The sequence below is a fragment of the Talpa europaea genome (assembly GCF_964194135.1).
Source record: "Talpa europaea genome assembly, chromosome: 3".
NCBI lineage: Eukaryota > Metazoa > Chordata > Mammalia > Eulipotyphla > Talpidae > Talpa > Talpa europaea.
In genome coordinates this window covers 7,384,499-7,406,358 of record NC_140069.1, presented here as the reverse complement: position 1 = coordinate 7,406,358, position 21,860 = coordinate 7,384,499, and the positions used below count along the sequence as shown (strand labels likewise).

At 47.0% G+C, this 21,860-nt stretch overlaps 1 protein-coding gene across 1 annotated transcript; it reads right to left on the bottom strand.

Annotated features, from left to right (window-relative positions):
- Positions 1 to 2,283: 2,283 nt before the first annotated feature.
- Positions 2,284 to 12,696, bottom strand: GSDMC (gasdermin C; the record flags this gene model as incomplete). The annotated part of the gene is given in 9 exon segments (XM_084229749.1): positions 2,284 to 2,343; positions 2,347 to 2,523; positions 3,203 to 3,276; positions 3,727 to 3,859; positions 4,174 to 4,313; positions 6,066 to 6,113; positions 8,221 to 8,332; positions 11,647 to 11,764; positions 12,683 to 12,696. Coding segments are annotated over 9 exon segments (876 nt in total).
- Positions 12,697 to 21,860: the final 9,164 nt, after the last annotated feature.

Genomic DNA, 21,860 nt, shown 5'->3' with positions numbered 1-21,860 from the left:
GTTGAGGTCACAGATGAAAAGCTGACAACATTTCCAGACGAAACTCCATAAGGTGGGTTCCAGATTCAGTATTTTCCCTGCCTAGACCTCAGGCCACCGCTCAGCCCGGCCCCACGGGACATTCCCTCTAACCCAGATGTGCACCGAGCCCACAGCTCGACAGGGCATCCCGCCCAGCCCAGCAGGCCTCCTCTGTGGCTTCCTGGTCTCCCCCACCTGGATCTGCCCCGGGGCCACCTCGGGGAGGACACCTCCCTGCTTTGAAAGCCGAGAGGGTCATGGGGGGCTGCCTGGGGTCCACCTGTCAGGCTCTCTATCGGGGGAGGTCGTGGTGAGAGGTGAGATGTCTGGAGGAGGGGAGTCACTATTGGGTGGAGGAAGCGGAGAGGCGGGGAGGGAAGGCAGAGGACGTCCCCTGGGGGAGGTGGTCCAGGCCTCAGTCAGACTCAAGGAGCAGCCCTGTCTGACTGACCTCCCTAGAAGTAAGACTTTCATCTCTTGCAAACCTGTTTCCAGCTGAGGAAGTCGGCCAAGGAGACAGCGTCATCCAGGGGTCAGCGGGGTCCTCAGGTCACCAAGAGAAACGACTCGAGCACGGAAAGGCCGCGTTCTTCAACCCTTCCTAATAATCCACTTCCTTAAAATACTTAAATTCCTCCCTCCTCCACCCCACCCCTCACTGGCTCGGACCCACTCCTGGAACACCCTGAACCCTCTTCACTCAGGAGCTCAGGCTCCTGGACTCGCCTGCGCCCTCTTGGAAATAAACTCTCCTGCCTCAGAGCCCGGGGCTGAGTGTCTGCTGTGCTGGGCGTCCAGCACCCACCAAGGGCGCCATCTTGGCGGCGCCTCTGCGGCTGAGGCCAAAGGAAACAGGTGCGCGTGGTGCTAGTCAGCTGTGTGGGCTAGTCTAGAAATGTGCAAGGTGGGATCCGATCCCGCCACCAGGACACTCTGGGCAAGAAAACCCCTGCTGACTGCCTCCACCGCCAGAGGCCAAGGCCGGGGATCTCAGGCGGGGCCCAGGGAAGGGGCAGGAGCAGAGAATAGGGCTTGGGGAAGCAGAGGCCAAAAGCTGAGGACAGCCCACATGCCCATAGCTAGTTTCTTCCAGAGAGTTACAGTTTCTTGTGAACCTGCAGAGCCGCAGTCGATAGACTCAAAAGAATCCGCATACCCATCATTTCTTTAAAACTCTTCTTTTATCCAGATGTTAACCGTGCTAAACAGATCTTCTAAATTTATGTCTTATTCTTCAATTATGCCCTTTTGGTCAACTTTATCTACTCTTTTATGTTAGACTTTCTTATGTTATAATAGTTTCAATTTCTAATAGCTCTTCTGTATCCTCTCAATGTTGTTTTTTTTTTTTTTAATAGAGGCATGCTTTATTTATTTGTTTGCTGGTTTGTTTGTTTGTTTTGTTTATACAAGCACTGGGTACAGTCAGAAGCGCCGGAGGGTGAGAGAATTCACCAGAGCCAGAGCGGGGAGCAGAGCAGGCAGAAGGACCGAAGTACACTGCTGAGGGGAGCAGCGGGCGGCAGGAGAGGTCTGCGCGCCATGTGGGACCCTCCTCCCGTGGCCGGGGAGCAGCCGGGGAATGAACCGGCGCCGCAGAGGCCGCGGGCAGCTTCGCAACCCAGCGCTCAACCGCTGCGCCACCAGGGAGGCCCTCAATGTTGTGTTTTAAAGAGCAACGTTAATGCAACACTTTTCTCCTGTTTTTCTTAATATGCTAATGATTATCTTAAAATGCAGCCTATGTACTTTCTTTATTCTATGCTGCATATTCTGATTCCTCCCTGTAGTTTGTTTGATTTTTGGTTTTGGGGTTTTTGTTTTGTTTTGTTTTGTTTTTTGCATAGAAGAGCTGGGGTGTAGGCCAGAGGTGCAGGGGGTGAGAGGATTCACCAGAGACAGAGCGGGGAACAGAACAGGCAGACTGACTGAAACACACTGCTGAGGGGAGCAGCAGGTGAGACAGGAGAGGTCTGCTGTGCCATGTGGGTTACTCCCTGGCTGGGGATCAAACTCAGGCCATAGCGGTGATAGCGCTGAGACTTAACTGCTAGGCCACCATGGAGGCCTGTTTGTTGAATTTTGATGAATAATGAATCCTTAGCAAGATGTAGAGTATTTCCATCACCCCAGAACTTTCCTCCAGTCCCAAATTGTCCCCATTCAGAATGGACCCATGTCCCCCCAGCCCACGGATGACAACACAGCACAGACAGGTTGGAGCAGGAGTCTGTCTCGGGTTTGATTGCCTAAGAGGGGGGCTCAGGCCTCTGTCAGCTGCTGCAGCAGACACAGCGACGCAAACAGGGCCGACAGGGGTTCCTAAGCTTCCAGATCCCAGGTGGACCTGGGGTTATTCAGCTCCATCCTCAGCCCACACTCCTGCAGCAGCCCATAGGTGATGGCCACACCCTCACCCTTCAGGGGGGTGAGGAGCTGGGAGTCGAGGGTGAAGGGAATGCACCAGGGGTACTTGAAGTTGGGCTCCAGGATGCTCCGCACCTAGAAGAAATGGTATAAGATGTTACAGGTCAGCCTTTGGTAGGGAAGAGAAAACGTTCTGTCCCAACAGTGAGGTATGACTGAGGAAAGAGTCATGGGGACGAGGACTCCATCCTGGTCATGTCTTGTGCTCAGTGTGACCTTGGACACACGTTCCTGGAAATTGCTGACCACTGCTTCCTGAGTTGCTAAATGGAGAGACTAACACTAGCCTTGTAGGACAGTGGTATTTGGGGTCATAGGTGTGTGTGTACATGTGTGCAATGTGTGAATGTGGATTGTAATTCTATGATCTCCAATAGACTCATACATACATACGCACACACATACACACACACATACATACATACATACATAGATGGAGAAAGAAGAGCAATTGAATTGTAACTATGTAATTAAAGTGGGGGTATTCCTCAGAACCTCTGAGCTCCCCAAATCTGTATCCCTGTTTGACTATTTTAGTACTCTGGGACCCTCTGCAGGGGTTTCCATGGAAACTGAGACCCTCACACCCACTGGGCCTGCTCTCCAGAAGGACAGGAGCTGGGATTTCCCAGGACCACACTGGGATGGGGTCTCCCCTCCCAGCTGAAACTGCATCATCTCTCTTTCCTCAGAGTCACTCTTCTCTCCTTCTGCTGCCCCCTCCCCCTGGATGCTGGCCCCGGGGATTTCTCACCAGCTCCCGCTGACAGGGCAGGATCCTCTTCTCCATGGACTGGGCCAGCAGAGCGTGCTGGGTGTCACTCAGCACTGGGGACAGGGGGTATTTGGGGAAAGAGTGAGGAGTCAAATACCCCCCAACTGAGTGAACCAAGAAACCCCATGAGGGGGGATCTCCAGGTAGAAGAAGAAAACCCACTAGATGTAAAATGCAAATCCCTTTCCTCCGAGTCTTCCTTCTGCTTTGGGGATGGCCTCTGCGATGCTACACTACACGGTCCAGAGGGTGGGATTCTGAGCCTTGAGCCTGGAACCGCCCACCCCAATGACAGGGTGGATGAACATGGGTGGGTCTGTCTAGGCCTCAGGCTCCGAGTCACATGGCAAGTTTTCCTCACTGACCCTCTGAGTGAGGAGTCATGTGAGGATGAAAACCATAATCATCAAAGTGCTTTGGGGAGGTGGTAGCTCACAAATTCCTCTTCGAGGTTCTGGGGACCAACACTGAGGTTCTCCCACACCCCCTCAAATCTCTCTCACCCATTATGGCTTCAAGCAGGCAAAGGATGAGGTCCACTGGGTCAACATGTGGGTACCCTGGGATCCTTCCCAGCTCATCCAGGATGGTGGCACCAGGGCCACTCAAATGACCCAAGGCCTTCTCCTGGACAAGCTGCAGAAGGCAAGGATGATGATGATGATGATGATGATGATATTGTCATGTAATTTTCCCTATGTTATGATCTATGATGTATAAGTTATTAACCAGAAGTTGGGTTAATGTCTTTCTCTACCCCACAAGGGATACCTTACCCCTGAAGGGCTACGCTACATGGGATGTCCATGCAGCATGGCCACTCTCCTGGCCCTCTCATTCCCCTACTATTATACTCACTCTCCTTCCCCATGTGTCTGGGCAGCCATATCTGCTAAACATACACCATTTGCAGGTTTCATCAGCCCTGGACAGCTGAGGGGCCCCCTCACCGTGTCCATGAGGTCCTGCAGAGCCCGTCGGTCCCCCAGCATAGCTTGGATATTAATGAACAAGATAAATGGAATGTTACTTGACAGCAAAGCCACCTTCTCCATGTTCAAGAAAACCTCTTCTTCCAGGCATTTGAAATCTGCCACCTGGGAAATAGGAATGAGTCTTAGATAGAACTTTCCTAGAATAATCTTTCCCCATCATGTGAGCAAACTCATCCAACCTTTGAGCTGCTGATGAAAAGCATCTCAGTGGGTGATGTGTTTGAACTCTGGGGGTGCAGGTATCAAAATAGGCTAGAAAGACGAGGATACAGCTGAAATAAGGGGGCAGACACCAGGAGAAGAGATGGAGAATCTTAAACGTGTCTTGGGATGTGGAAAAAATCACAGGGACTCCTTTATGACACTTTTCTTGAACAAGGAGGATCCTGGCCTATGGCTGTAGAGATGAGAATCTTCCCTGCTCTGGACTCAGTTTCCACATCTAAAATGAGGCTGTGGTGACAATCACGGGGGTCACGTATGTGAAGCACATGCAGCAGTACCAGGCACACACCGCACCCTACAGATCACACTTGTGTCTGTGTCTTCTGAGTCTAGAAGGAATTAACCTCTCCCAGAGCACCTGAGGGGCCATCAGAGAGACCTGCTGAGGTGAGAGGTCACACGAGAGGAAGCTCCAAAGAGGTGGCATTTCTGTCTCTGGGTTCATTGCCGAGCCCCGGAGTCCCTGTGCCCAGATCAGTGCCTGTTTCCGACACAGCCTCATCAGGGTGGCCGGGCTAAGTGTGGATGAGGGAGGGTGAATGAACAAAAAGGGGATGTGACAATGTGTGCATGGAGGAGAATCCGGTTGTCCGAGTGGCAGGGAAGCTCCAGGGGAGTCAGCCTGTCAGTTTCCACCCAGAAGCCCAGGTTCCCACTTGATAAACACTCACCTTGCCCAGAGGGTTCCTCTAGGCTTCCTGGAGAGAGAATCACAAGCCACCATGTCTTTCCTCATCCTCAAATTTGCTTTTGAGACACTGTGGAGGGTTTGCTCTCCCTCTGACCCCGCCTCCCTCCTGCAGCACCTCTTCCTGCCCCATCAGGCCCACCCTCCCCACCCTCAGCCCCCAGGAGCCCCCTGGACAGAGTGCTGGGCCAGGCCCAGTGCAGTGGTGGCAAAGGCAGGGGCAACTGTGGGGCGCAGCTGATTGTGGCAGGAAGGATTCCTCCCCCAACCCCCAACCACACACTCACCTATTGGGGGGATGGACTGATACAAGCACACCACATTTCTAGAGCAGAAATTAATATCCAGCCCAAGAATTAGTTCAAAAATGCTCAGTTTCTCGGCACTTCTGCCCCTGCTTCCCCACCCCTCCTCCCCACCTCTGTTACCCACCGCCCAGGTGACCAGATCCCAGAGCCCTGGGAAGGAGGCCACTGTCAGCATGTGGGGGTTCTGTTGTGCAGAGTTGAGTCCTAGAGGATCAGATCCCACTCTCCTGGCTCAAAAACAACTAACCCTGCACCTCGGGCTTGTACCCCAGTTCTTGTATGCATAAATAAGTGAAATCTTTAAAAAAAATCACTTCCCTAATGACCGATTACTAAACTTCACTGGAAAGATAAAAAAGAAGGGCTCACTCACCGAGAGTTAGTTCCAGAAACACACACAAACTTGCACACACACAGGTGACATCCACTGTTAAGCGGAAAAAGCTCGTTTTTTTATGTGTTTTCCAGGGTCCTGCTAGTGAAAACAAGGGAGCTGGCAGGCTGTGCAGGAGGGGCTGGTTTACTGTGGGGACAGGACTGGGCCCCTGAGGCTCTGGTGAGCACCCTCAGTATCTCTGGGCGCACAGGGTCAAGGTCAAGTCAAATATGCCCAGTTGGGAACTCACCTTGTACTGGAAAGCTTTTCCCCATATCATCTGAGTCATCAAGAACATCTGAAAGAAGAAGGATCCAGGTCAGGAGAGCCAGGTCACCCTGCTGGAGGCTTCCCCACCCCCACCCGCAGCCCAGCCCTGCTCCTGCAGGCAGCATGGCAGCTCTTCTCAGGGGGTAGCTGGGGGCCCCTGATCACAGGCAGTGGGCTTCTTGTGACAACTCAGAACCCCTGACCTCACTCTGGACCTTCTGGGTCTGGCACCGAGAAGAGCTTGGGATCTGTACCTACGGGTGCCACTGGCTCCACCAGAGACCTGCCTGTGGGGGGGAGGGTCTGCTCCCCCCACCCCTGCAGGGCTGTCCCCTCTAGCAGGTCTCTCTGCCCTGAGTCTCCTCCCTCATGTCCTCTCCCACCCTTCCAGCTTCCCAGGTGGCTTCAAGGCCCACACAGAGAAATGTCCAGAGGCCTGAGACTTGCCTCCACCAAAGAGAAAGTGATCACAAAGGACGGAGCCCCCGAAGGACACAGCATGGAGACAGCCCAGGAAAGGAGCCCCAGAGATCAGTGTCCAGCATCCAGGGAGAGGAGCATCCAAGCAGGCCCTGCCAAGACGTGATCTCCGGGGTGAACTGCAGCGGGTGGAGGCAGCGAGGCCTGGAGGGGAGACACAGAGTGTGGAGATTCCTTAAGGACTTGGCTGTGAGGGGAAGTGGCTGGCATTAGGGGGTATAACAGGACGGGCTCTGGACAAAGGGCTGTGAGAAGGAAGGAACCTGAACCCTGATCAGGTCCTGGGAGGCTGCAGGAGGCTGGGGGTGGAGACCGCTCTGTGCCAGACACTCCTCTCTAGCTCCCCCCACTCTGCAGAGCAGGTCTCATTTCCGAGTTAGAGAGAAGACGGCCCCAGAGAGTCTGATGTTCTCCACAGTCACACAGCAAATATTTGCAAATTACTGACCTGGCTGCACTTTATTTTCCTCTCTGATTTCTTGTAGGGATGAAATCAGATCAGTGAGCCGGTGTCCGCCTCCCCTGCACATGGTAAAGGCTCCTTCCCTTGCTCATCAGCATGAAGCTGTGCAACAGCAGCTGGCCCCGCCCCCTCGTGGGCTGTCCCTGCTGCAGTGCTGCTGTGGGGGCCTTTAGCTTCTCTCAGCTCATCCCCCACACTTAAGAAACAGTGTTTTTGAAGATTAGGCATCTTCTACAGCCCTCCCTGAAGACGTGGCGCTTTGTCATACGCCATGACCATAAAGCACAATCATCTCCCGCTGCCTCTGCAGGGGTCTCTGACCTCCTCTAAATGGGGGACACCATCCTCATCTCTAGCCCTCAGGAGGGCCTTGCTCTGGGGAGGGCTGGACTTTCCCCAGAAGCAAAAGACACTGACCCTGCAAGCCTGGAGAGTTCAAGATCTTTCTATCCAATGTCACTTATGGGGGGTAACTGACAGCAGGACCTGACTCTGACCAGATGCTGCAATTAGATTTCTCTAGAGGGGAGTGGGGGGCGGGGATGGACATCCCCTCATCTCCGAGGAATCTGCCCCCAGCTGCATCAGGCTGACCTGAAGATGGGACCTACATGAGGGAATGGAGAGTCCAAGGAATGGGAGCTGGTGGGTTTGCAGCCTTCATGTCACCCAGATTGCACACTTGCTTTTTGATGCAAACGGTTCACACACGTGGTGTCAGAACCCAAGTGAGTGTGTTGGGGACTGTCCATTTCAGGCTAATGAAGGAGGAAGAGATTCAGGTAAAATCCTGCCTATGTGGTTATGGCTGTACAACGCCTGTGATTCTGCTGATGTCTTGCAGGCTTTCACTTGGGGTCTGTGGGTAACCCCATAGAGGGAGGATCCTGGGGCTCCCCAGTTGAGCTACTAAAAAAAAGTCACCTTGCAGGATCAGAGATGGTCTGCCCAAGGGCAACCTTGCTCAGTGCCAATCACAACCCCATGCTGAGCACCCGTTTTTCATTCTTCACACCGTCTCAGTCTCCCTGCAACAACAGTTCATCAGGCCATCCTTGAAGGGGGCCCGATGTATGTGTTCCAGACAGTTGGCAAAGGGTGCTGACAGGCATCCCTACATCCTCTCGTTTCTCTTTCCAGCAGAAACACACCCCACCCCTCGGAACATGTGCATCCCTCAACTTCTACTTACCCCAACCATCATCCTCAAACTGCAGCAGCTTCTTCTTGTAGGCCATCACCATGCCCTTCTGTAGACTCAGCACCAGCTCACTCTGCTTTTGGTACTTTCCTTTTCCTTCACCCTGGGGGCAGAAGCCCAGGAACATGGTCAAATATACACCTGGTTTTGAAAGTCAAGGATATCTGGAAAGGAGGCTGGAAGTCATCATCCACCCTAAAAACAAGCAAAAACCTAAAGAAAGAAAGTCACCAACAACTGTTCCGAGATCTGTCCGGAGAGTAGTTCACATCGCAGAGAATCCCAATGTCCTCAAAATTGGAGAGAGCGAACAGTAGGGGAAGAAGATCACAATTTACCAGAGCAAAAACCTCCATGTGAACCATAGTCAGGGTAAAACTCCCATTCATTGCTGGTCAGAATGCAAAAAGGTGCCTCCACCCTGGAAGACAGTGTGGCGATTCCTTGCAAAACTAAGCATACTGCTCTCACCATAAAATCTAGCATGTTCTTTATTAGTTACTAAAAAGTTATTGAAAATTTGCCTCTCAAAAACCACCACATGGATGTCTAGAATCAGCTTTACTCTTAAGTGGCAAAACTTGGAAGCAACCAAAATGTCCTACAATAGGTGGATGATAAACAGTGGTGTATCCAGACCCTGGAATATTATTCACCATTAAACACATAAACCATCAAGGCATGGGGGACTTTTAATACATTTCATTGCATGAAAGAAATCAAAATAAAAATAAGTTCTATATGATTTAATTAACTGCATGACATTCGGAAAAGGTAACACTGTGGAGACAGTGTAAAATGAGTAGTTGTTGGGGAGGAGAGAAGATACTGCTTTACAGTTATGGCTCTACTTGTGTTATAATGTCAAACTTATGTGTCTTTATACTGTATATCTATTAACAGTTTTATGGTTGTAATTAAATTTTATGCTTTTGACATTTAGTTCTATGCCAGAAATAAAGATGATGTAGGTACCAACATTATATTTCAGCATTACAGAATTCTGTATCTGTCTATATATTTACCTTTGAAATAAAATTCTTTATTTCTTTTTCTTTTTAAAGGAAAATTTTCTAGATATGATGTGCTTGGTTGGCAGTTTTTTATTCCTTTCAGCACTTGCCCTATGTCACCCCACTTCCTTCTGGTTCAAGGTTTCTTCTGAGAAGTCCACTATGATTACTTGATAGACAATTCTCCCAAGCTCTTGTGGTCTTACTAAACACTGTTAGTTACTTTTAATATGCTTTTTATTCCTCATGATTTAGATTAGTACATCAGTTCTCTCCTCAAAGTGAGAAAGAAAATAGTATATAGTTTGAAATTATTCAAAACTGTTTTTCACTAAAATATTGGCCTCTTTAACATATAGTTATCTAGAAGGAACATGATTTCATTTTTTTCTTTATTCAGGATTTCCCTGTATTTTTCAGTAAAATATTTCCATATAGATCCATTTATTTCTGAAAGAAGTTACATCTAGATATACGTAACTAGAGTTGGTAAGTAAATGGGACTTTCTATTCTTCACATTATATATACTATTGGTTTATTGAACATCTCAATTCTTCATCATTTCCCCCCTCAAAAAAAAGTTTAGTAAATAAAAGTGATAATATCCGTGATTATTTTCTAACTTACGCTTCTAGAAATTTTGCCAAAAAATTACCATATTGAATGAGGCTATCTATTGTTTTGAGACAGGGTACCATATATCCATTACCAATCTTAAAATGCTCTTGAATACATGGATACATTCGTAATTGAAAGATCTAGATTATACAATTTTAAAGACATAAAATAAAGAATGTGCTATTAGATATCTGTGTGCTAAGTATCCACTGAGTTTATCACATTGTCTTTCTTTTTGACCTTGATAAGATGCCAAAATACCACTCCTAGGCATTTATCCAGAGAATATGAAAGCACTAGTATGAAAATTTTTGTGCACCCCTATGTTCACAGGGTGAACCTAGATGCCCACCTAAATGGAAACCACCTAAATGCCCATCACTGGATGAGTGGATTAAGAAGTTGTAGTAGACACACTCAAAGGAATACTACTCAGCTCTAAAAAGATGAAAACTTGCATTTTATTGCAACATGGGTGCAACTCAAGGTGATTGCCCTAAGCAAGTAAGTCAGAAAGGAAAAAATAATTACCAAATAGTGTTTGCTCATATGAGGAATATGAACAACCAAAGCAAACATGACAATATTCAGTAAAAATGACTCTTAAAAATATGGTGGTTGTGGGCCTCCCCTGGTGGCACAGCGGTTGAGCGCTGGGCTGCGAAGCTGCCCGCAGCCTCTGTAGCACAGGTTTGATCCCCGGTCACCGGCGAGGGTCCCACATGGCGCGCAGACCTCTCCTGCTGCCCGCTGCTCCCCTCAGCAGTGTGCTTCAGTCCTTCTGCCTGCTCTGCTCCCCACTCTGTCTCTGGTGAATTCTCTCACCCTCCTGTGCTTCTGACTGTACCCAGTGCTTGTATAAATAAATAAATAAATCTTAAAAAAAAATTGGTGGTTGTGGAGAATTGGGGTGGGATGAGGAGAGAGGAGGAAAAGGCAGAGGAGGTCAATTTGATAGTGGGATGGCACTACAACTTTGGTGGCTGGTTCTGTAAGGCATAAACACGCATTGAAATATGAAGCTGACCTCCTGGAATTTATACAGTTTGTAACTAATGATAAATCAACCTTTTTTTAATGATCTGGGTGAAGCTTCTTCACACTCCTCTAGGGAAAAATCACTGAACTTAGGAAAGTAGTTCACAACCGGGGATTTTATTTCTTTACTTTCTAAATCTGGTAAGTGAGCACAAAATACCCAAAAATCATATGTCCTGCAAAATAACATTATAAAATAAAAATCATTTGATTATTAATATCACGTCAAAGTATTATAGGTGGTCATTGTGAATCACTAGGTATATTATGTGTGCTTTAATATATAAATCACATTCCTTAAGTCTTTTCACTCAGGATATCACAACATGTAGCAACTTTGACCACTGCGGTTTGGAGACGGTGGGCCTCATTTCTTCCAGCATGAAACTGAACATGTGCACAGTAGAGCAACCGCACCTTCAGATTCACCAGGATCCAGCACTCTCCAAACGTAAAATATAACATATCACTATTAGATCTGCTTCCTATTGGTCATCACTGAATGGTCCCACTGGGGAAGCACCAAGCATGAGGCTGTTAGGACGCGGTCTCCAGCCGGGATAAGGCCCTGCACATGGCGGGTGGAAATAGCAACCTGCACCTTCTAATCCCCAGAGGCAGAGGCTGAGTGGTCTCAGGCCATGGGGAGCGAGGCTGGGCTGGCTGTGCTCGCGGAGCTCCCACCCCCCAACACCAGTACCTTGATAGAATTCCAAAGGGAGGAGACACCTCCAGAAACACCCCCACTGCTGATGTCTCCAGCACAGGGCTGTTGAGCAGCTCCACCGTCTTTGTCACCACATAGAGGTTCTTCCCTGATCGCCGGTATTGGTTCATGAAGTGGGGCAGCGGTTTCAACAGTTTCCTGGAGATAAGGGAGGAGAAGAATCAGAGAGAAAGCAATGCCTCCTCACATGACCCTGGATTGGGCTCCTCTTCAAGACCTGGGAGAGTGCAGATTTTACATTCTCACCGTTGAGCCCTCAAAGGGCAGGAAAATATGGGCTTATGGCTTTGAGCTACGTAGGAACACAGAAAGGCCTCAGACAGGCACAGTGGAGAGGCCCCGTTCTCTGGTGGGGTAAAGGAAACAGCAGAGTCTGGTCTTAATAGAGAAACATACGAATGTTCCCGAGTTAGACGGGGTGGTTAGGGGCAGGTTATAGATCCCAGCACGGGGCCTCTCTCCAGTGAGGCTGGAGTAGCCCCACCCTGGGGCTGAGGACAGTCCTCAGGGGTGTGACCGCCTCGCCGGGAGCCATGTCAGCACCATCAGGGGGAGCGTGGAGCTGCTAAGTACTGTTAGTTTAATGAATGAATGAATGAGTAAATATCAAAAAAAACAGGCAGCACGGGATGTTCATTTCTTCGTTTTGAGTCTCAACAACAAATCCTGCAAATGCCTGTTTGCCAACAGCAGAGGACACCCCAGGGCTCTGTGGACACATCCCCTCCTTCTCCCATGGCCTCACCTCTTTCTGAGGTCTTCTAATTTCGGTTCTAAGATTTCAACAAATTGATACCAGAGGGAGGATTCTTGCAACTGAGAAAATTCTACCCCAACGTTCGCCTCTGCCACAGCATCCACAGCCACGTCAATCTCCACTCCCCAGAGCCTAGTGTCACTGAATTGCAATGGTCCTTCCACATGTTTATCTAGAGGAGAAAAGGTGGGCTTAGATTGAGTCAAAAATTAACTCTAGAGGGCCTCCCTGGTGGCGCATGGGGTTAAGCACCGCAGTATGAAGCAATCCAGCCAGCCTAGGATGGCCACATGGCGCACCCGACCTCACCCATCTCGCCCGCTGTTCCCCTCAGCAGTGTGTTTCAGTCAGTCTGCCTGTCCTGTTCCCTACTCTGTCTCTAGTGGATCCTCTCACCCCCCACATCTCTGTATGCATAAATGCCCCAGCTCTTGTATGCATAAATAAATAAATCTTTTTTTTGTAAATTTTTTTAAAGATTTATTTATTGATTGATTGATTTATACATACATACATACAAGCACTGGGTACAGTCAGAAGCGCGGGAGGGTGAGAGAATTCACCAGAGCCAGAGCGGGGAGCAGAGCAGGCAGAAGGACCGAAGGACACTGCTGAGGGGAGCAGCGGGCGGCAGGAGAGGTCTGTGCGCCATGTGGGACCCTCACCTGGTGGCCGGGGAGCAGCCGGGGATCGAACGGGCGCTGCAGAGGCTGCAGGCAGCTTCGCAACCCAGCGCTCAACCGCTGCGCCACCGGGGAGGCCCAATAAATAAATCTATTTAAAAAAAATTAACTCTAGACCAAATGGAAAACTGAACGGAAATGGAATCTTCCTACACATTCAAAGTCTCCATTGAGCAGTTAATGATTAAATTAATGATTAAGTGTAAACTACCCCCGAGAGGAAGTATTTGACACACAAGGGTCCTGTAACAGCAAGAACGACCTGATGTAAATCTCTGGGGATGTGACCTGGGCCCTGGTCCAGGAGACACACAGCATCACCCACCCAGCCCATCACTCCTCTGCAACAGGACAGCATCAGCCCAGGGGCTGCACACTGTGCAGAATGTAGTTATTATTTAAAGCCAGCATGACTTGAACAACGACACTAGTTCCACCGACTCCCAGGCATGGAACTGGAGCAAATTCTTTTACAAACTTTCATTTGCTGTTAGGTAAAATGGGGATACTATTCCTAGCTCAAGAGCCTGTGGGAATTATGAAATGAATGATTGTATGCCTTGCTCAATAATTAGGAACTTCTCAAGCAGTCAGAGCTCAAGTCCTTTGCCTATAGGCAAGGCTGATGCTAGGATCAAACCTTGAGGATAGCTCAGAATTGGTGGGAAGCTGTGCCACCTCTATCTTACAACAGTAATTTTCAAATTTGCCTGCTATGCTGTGATTGATTGACAATACCTGGTAGTGAAGAACTTGGTTCCAGAATATCCAAGAGGGAGAAAGGAAGTGGCCTATAGCCTTTCTTCCAAAAAGTTGAGATACGTTTATCGTCCACTAAAACAGAATACAGTTTCACACTGGAGGCATATTCCACACATTTGACATGCTCCATTTCATTGTCTCCAATTTCTTTTTTCATAATCTTGATAAAATTCAAAAAACTGAGCATGTTCTAGGAGCAGATAGAAGATGGTTACAGAAATCATTTGAGGCTTATAAATGAGATTAAATAGGTAATCTTGTGTATTTAAGAGAGTTACAGTGATTTTAAAATACTACAGAAAGATTTAGGCCTTTGTATACCTGCACAATCAATTGGATGCAAATGCAAATGATGTCCATGTTAGTAGCTGCAATGGGCCCTGAGTCCCAAGTCAAACAATATCTAGGATTCACTACAGAGTCCCTGCTGTACTCAGAAGTGAATCCCACAAGTTTTCAGACTCCAGCACCTCCCAACAAATCAGCGCCCAGCTCGACCTCACAGGGTCGGCTCTACTTCAGAAAACGTCAGCAACCCCAGGTGAGAATCCCCTTTTCTAGGCTTATTTGCCAGCTCTTTGGGAGAGGACAGAGGCCTGAGTCACAACCCAGCTGCAGGAGGAAGTGCATCCCTCTCTGCGCTCAGCTCATAGGGGCTCCTATAGCAAGGATCTCAGCAACTCTCTGCCCTCCTACTCACAGTAACAGGCCCTGACCCACTGAGGTTCCAGAAACTCAGTGTATTAACACAGCCCTCTCCCCTACAAGCCTCCCAGCCACCAGAACAAGCCAAGAGTGCTTTGCGGGAGGCTCCAGCAGCACCCCAGATCCTACAGACCCCAGTAGCTGTGCCACCATAAATGAAACACTCAGAACAGTGAGGGAGAAGGAATCACACACAACAGAGGCCAAATACAACAGAACGAACCCAAAGCAACAGTGGGGAGAAGGATAAATACAAATGGCCACGCCAGCCTTGAGGGGAGCAGCACACCACAGAGAGAAAATCAAATCCAGAACCAACAACCCTGAAACAGAAGACCTCTTCTTCTGTCAGGTGAAGAATTTTAAATTGCCATGATTAAGAAAGTCAAAGAACTCAAACAACACAATCAAAACTCAAAAAACCAAATCAGATATATAAGAAGATGCAGAATAGAAAAAGAATACTACGAGAAACATAATCAACAAAAGGAAGATAGACTGAAAGTTTAAACAAGAAAATAAAGGATTGCAGTGTGTAAAAAGGTCAGTAGAAATGTAAAAACTTCTTGAAAAAGCCATGGAAACAGAATAGATGGCACAGAATAATGATCAGATACAAAAAGAAAGAGAGGGCAGGAGAGATATTAAGGAAAAAGAATTAAGAAACACTTCAAGAATTATCTCACACAGTGGAAAAGGAAATATATGAGTCACAGGAATCTCAGAAGGAGAAGAAAAGACAGTGGTGCTGAGAAGCTCTTCAAGGAAATAATTGAACAAAACATTCCAAAGTTGAAAAAGGAAATAAAAACAGACATACAGGAGGCTAGCAGGACATATATCACTATTAAAGAAAAAGCATAGCAAGACACAGAACAGTAAAGCTTCCAAGAATTCAAGACAAAGGAAAAATAATGAAGTTGACAAGGAGAAGAAACAGAAATCCTATGAAGGAAACCCAATCAAGCTAAACCCAATTAAGAAACCCATAGTGTCTCTACAGAGACACTATGGTGGGGCTCCCTGGTGGCCTAGGGGTTAAGGATCAGCATTACAACTGCAAGGTCCTGAGTTCGATTACCAGTCACAGCACTGACCCTCATGATGCTACACCTCAGTTCTTCTAAGCAAAAATAAATAAATAAATAAAATCTTTTAAAAAGAAAGAGAGAAACACTATGGGCAAAAAAAAGAATGGGGACCTCCCTGGTGGCACAAGAGGTTGGGCGCAGCGCGGTGAAGCTGACCATGGCCTCTGCAGCTGAGTTTGATCTCTGGCTGGCCAGGGAGCTACCCACATGGTGCAGCAGACCTCTCCTGACTTGCCTGCTGCTCCCCTCAGAAGTGCATTTCAGTCAGAAGTGCATTTCAGTCAGTCTGCCTGTTCTTCTCCCTAGTCTGTCGCTGATAAATCCTCTCATCCCCACACCTCCAGCCTGTACCCCAGTTTTTTTAAAAAAATCCAAAAAAAAAAGGAAAGAAAAAATGGAGTGACATACTCAAAAAACTCCAGAGCAAAAAAAGCAATTTAAAAATGCTTCATCCTGCAAAAGTATCTTTCCTATATGAGGAAAACATAAGGACCTTCTCAGGCTATGAAAATCTTCAGAAATTTGCTACTACTAAACCCTCAGTGCAAGAAATACTACAAGAAGCGTTAGAATCAAAACCAACAACTAACGAACATGAAGAACTGAACAAGGTATTGAGCAGAACCACAAAATGATGAACCAAATGGCAGAACAGACTTCCACATCAACAATCACCCTAAAAATGAATGGACAAAACTCACCAATAAAAAGACCCAGGGTAGCATGTTGATTAGAAAACAGAACCCAACCTTCTGCCGTCCCCAGAAAACAACTCTAAGTGCCAAGGATAAGCATCGATGGAAAGGAGAGGGCTGGACAACAATTCTACAAGCAAATGGACCCCCAACAAGGCAGAGGTAGCCATACTTACATCAGAGAAAATAGACGTCAAACTAAGAAGGTGACCAGAGACACTGATGGACATGATATGTTGATCAAGGGATAGTATTGATGTGTCTCACCACTCACCAAATGAAGGCGCACCAGCATACATTAGACAATAATGTTCAATCTGAAAACAGATTTTGGAGAAAATACAGATGTGGCAGGAGACTTCAACACCCCACTCTCACCAATGGACAGATCTACAAATACAAATAAACAAGGACACAGACCTCCCTGGTGGTACAGGGGTTAGAGTCTCAGATCTATCAAGCTATCATCAGCCACTGAGGCATGAGTTTGATCCCCAGCCAGGGAGGAGACCCACATGGCATAGCAGACCTCTCCTGTCTCCCCGATGCTCCCCTCAGCAGTGTATTTCAGTAGATCTGCCTCTTCTGCTCCCCACTCTGTCTCTGGTGAATCCTCTCACCCCCTCACCTCTGGCCTACACCCCAGTTCTTATATGCATAAATAAATAAAAATTAATCTTCCATAAAATAAACAAGGACACAATCACCCTAAACAAAGATGAAGACCTCATGGGCCTAACACACAACCTCAGGACACTTTACCCAAAAATAAAAACATACACATTTTTCTCAAGTACATAAAGACATTATTCAGGATAGATCATGTACATGGCTCACAAGACAAATATATGAAGATTGAAATCCTACCAACTAACTTCTCTGACCACAAAGGCATCAAGCTAGAAGGCAACTGGGAAAGAAAGCAAGAAACCACCTCAAAACGTGGAGGCTGAACAACACAGTACTGAAAGGCCACTAGATCAATGAGGAAATTAAAGAATAAATTTAAAATTACTTTGACAAAAAAAAGGCGATGAGGCAACAGCTTTCCAAAACAGATGGGACACAGCAAAAGCAGTAGTAAGAGGAAAGAGTATAGCACTACGGACCCACGTCAAGAAAGAAGAAAGAAACAAAAACAACAACCTAATTTCCCATCTCCAAGAACTAGAAAAAGAATACCAAAAGACCCAAAGTCAATGGAAGGAAGGAAATGAATATTAAAGCAAAATAAATGAACTAGAAATAAAAAGACAATCAAAAAAATAATGAAACCAAGAGATGATTGGTTGAAAAAATAAACAATAATGGACAATCCTCCAGCTGGGCTCCCAGAGGAAAAAGAGGGAGATGAGTCAGATAAATGTGATCAAAAATGAAAGAGGAGAAATTACAACAGACACAGCATCAACCCAGAGGAGAATGAGAGATGACCGTGAGCAATTATATGCAAACAAATGCAGCAAACTAGATGAGATGGACACATTGTTACAATAATAATAATAATCACCCAAGGCTAAATAACAAGAGATAGAAAACTTACACAAAAAATTGCAAGCAGCAAAACTGAGTCATGCACTGTTGCTCTGGCAGAAATAGGACAATTCTGTAGTTCATGGTGATGGGCATGAGGTGTTCACATTTAAAACTCCAGAAGCCTCTGTGTTATGCTACGAGGATCAGGATTTACTACAACACCATCAGGTGAACAACTTCTCCACCATCAGGGCTCCACAGAGATGGTCGTCAGCCTGCCAGGGGCTGTCCCTCTGCACAGGCACTTTCAGGCTTACAGACTGATGACAGCAAATGGCAGAGCAGGAGCATCAGCTCTCAGCCCCCCCAGAAATACCCGTTTCAACAACCACCTTTAGGCAAGAGAACACTGGGTTTGATCTCACAAACAAGGCAACAAAGGGAAAGAAAACAAGCAGGTGCATAAAACAGCCTCTGCACAGCAGTGGAAATAATGACAGAGGGCAGACACAAGCACAATGGGTGAAAATATTGCAAACCACACCACTGATAGGGCGTAGTATCCAAAATAAATAAGGAAGAACACAATAGGAAAAATAAATCCAAGTATCTCCATTTGTCTGTAGGCAAAGGACTAGAATGGACAGTTCTCCAAACAGGACATAAACACGCAGGACATGTGTCTGGACACTTGCTCACACCAGTAACCATGAGGGGGATGCTTAAGTGAAGCCTCCGCGCCCATCTCCTCACAAGGTGCAGTGTCTATCATCTAGAACAAAGAGCTACCAGGGGTAGCGAGGCTGTGGCAGGAGGGACTCGGGGCACGGCTGGGATGTCCGCAGGTTTGCTGTGACAGGGAGCACAGAGGCTTGAACCCCAGGAGCAGAACAGAAACAAAAGATTCTCTAGACCTGACCTGGGCAAAGATGCCCCAACACACATCCCGTAGCCTCAGGGCTCGCCTCAGTTACCAGGACACCCCCTCATTAAAGAGAACTTTAGGGAGAAAAGTTTTTGGGTACAATTATGACAAAACAAGCTTTTATTCCTTTCACATACCCAGCCAGAGCATTTCTAGCTTCTCACTCATCTCCTTGTCCCTGGTTCTAACTCACCAGATATATGGTGTTTTGTCCTGGAGAGATTCCAATGAGCAGGGCCCTTCAACGCTCAGAGTCCTGAGGTCCAGCAGAGTTGGCCACACAAACTCCAGAGAGTGATAATGTGACTCTGTTCTGTGGCTTCTCTCCACCAATGTGCCCGAGTCAATTTCCAAGGCCTTTTCCTAGAAAAATAAGCAGGTGAGCAGCCGCCCTCTCCAGGATGCCAGGCCTGGAGCTGAGTTCTGGTCACAGCTCTTAGCTCTCAGGTCTTCCTGGTTGTCGAAACAGACTGGGCTGCCCTGATACATAGCATCTAGGCTGCCCTGAGCTGCTGCAGGAGGCCTTGATGCCCCAGTCAGATAAGACACTGGCAAGCAGCTAAGCTAAAGGACCTCACACCGTGGGGCCGAAGGTAAAGGGCCTCACACCGTGGGGCTGAAGATCTAACATTCCTTCATTTTTTGTTCTTGGTCATAAAAAGAGAAAAATTTATCAGAAAAGTACATTAGGCAATAAAGTACATGTATCAGTAGACTGCAAGCAATTGGCATGGACAATTACCTGTTTAGATATTAGTTATTAAACAATTTGGCCCACTTGACAATGGGAGATGATTTATTGTACATATCTGACAAGCAAACCAGCACAACTATTACAGTAAGTCGTTCTTTTGCTTTTTTAGAATTTCCTTTTATTTAGAAGTTTCTTAGGAAAATTTTTAAATGAAGTTAACTAAGTTAAGAAGTTTGTAGGTGGAAAAAGTTCTGATAGCTGTGCAGCAGCTGGTCTCTGGCTAAAGGCCATGTGAATAAAATAGTCTTTTGATGCTTAGGCTTTAGCTGATAGGGATGCACTGGCGGCTATCCACTGTCTTAGATAATTGTCTAGCTGAAAAAATAAGTTTTAGTGTTAGGTCTGGTTTTTTATCTATTAACCTTGAAGACTACCGTCTAGCTGGGACCCGTAGGAGCCAGTAGTCCATGGGAATAAAATACACTAATTGTTTCTGCTTTACACATGACAATGTATTTTTTTTCTGCTTACTAAAAATGAATAAATAAAGACCTGCTGAGTCTCTCAGCAGAAGATACTTGCACCTCATCCAAGTGTTAGTGTCTCCTCACTACCTCATCCCCTTCCCTTCAGCCCTTAAGTTTCAGTTCTTTCGTTTTCGCCTAGGCCGTCTCATCCTTTCAGGAACCCCTGACACGACGTTTTGCCGGAGGCTGGTCCCCGGCACTGAGCAGAGGTGATAAGGTTCCTTGGAAGTCAGGTCTGTTTCTTCATAGTTACACAAAACCTTGCTGAACAAGTATATTATGGCTCTATAGTGACTTAAAGAGGATGATAACACAAGTGTCAGGTTCACACACTCAACAGTCACCACCAAACAAACACGTTTTGATCATGGATCCACAGACAGAGGGGCAGGAACTGCTTTTGGTACATATTCTGTCTTCGGTGCACTGTACGTAAAATATAACCAGAGCCAGTGAGAAGGTGGAAGGATGATTCTGGAAATGGGACAGGCTTGTGTCAGGGCTCAGGGGAGCATCTGAACTGCCCCCTGTGAGCTGCCAGCAGGAATCACACCTCAAATACAAGAACCTGCATCTGTTATGTGATATCAGGCAAATTTCTTCACTGCAAATATAAAGAAAAGGTTTGGTAAAAGGGACACAACTACTTGTCTGAGACCCAGGCCTTTGCCTGTTCCTTACAGGATTGAGTGAGTGATGATAGGAGGAGATATGTGGTGTGAAGGCCACCAGCAAATTATCTCTAAATCCCTCCCTCATTCATCATTTGCTAGGTTAATAGACTTCACATCGCAATCACTCGGTGATAGTTCCTACAACACCTGCCTCGTCTGGTTCCTGCCTGAGAACCAGCCACACGGGCCTCCTCTGTGCGCTCAGCAGGCCAGTGTGCCCCCCTGACACCCTCTGCCCTTGCTGGCTCTTCCCCTCAGAATGTTCTCTGTGCAGTTCTGGCCAAGGCATCTCCCATTGTCCAAGGACACTCAGATGTCTCCTCAGAGGGACACCCAGCACAAGCAGCCTCACCCACTTCAGCTGCTTGACAAGCCTCTTCAGGCCTTGGATCATCCCCTGTGCACTGTCCACTCATCACACTGAGGGAAATCTCTGGGGTTGGAAACTCTGTCCCAGTAACCTCCACACCCCACACCACAGTCCAGACAATGTGGGGAAGTGTAGACCCCTGGGGTCTGGCTGTGCACTTGACTCTCTGCTTTCTCCTGCTCCTTCTCTCTACCTCCTTACTGCCCCAGGCTAATACTCTGACATCTATCTAAGCTAATTATTTGATTAAATTTGATATATTTGCAGATGAGGAATTACAGGCTCAAATGATATGAACTTTCAATAATCTCAATACCCACCGGCACTGACTTATTTTATATCCTGATATAAGCTCCTTCCAACATTTATATGAGTGCTGGTTTCACTGCATCATGGGCAGTACTGAAATTGTTTGTGTTTTTTCAAAAGCAAAGACCTCTCCGGTCAACAATGTCAAAAAGGTAGAGACTAAAAAATAAAACAAAATTAACATTTCCTTACTGGCCAAGGATCTAAGACCTAGGACTACATGGCAGCCGGGAGCCTGTGTGCGTATTAAGCACTTACTAGTCCAAATGCAGATGCATTTTGGTGCAAAATGCACAGCTGTGTTCAAAGATAAATTGTGAGGAAGGAATGTCAAGTATTTCCCTACAGTACTTACATTGGTTGCATGGTAAAATGATAATATTTTGGAAAGATAAACTCATGCAATTTGCAGCAACAGGGATGGAGCTGGAAGGGATCATGCTCAGTGAAAAGATCCAGAAAGAAAAAGAAAAATACCGGATAGTCTTACTCATAGCAGGAATTCAGAAAACCTAAATAAGGGACCAGGAAAACACTAATTATAAGAATGTAAAAATAAAAATCAA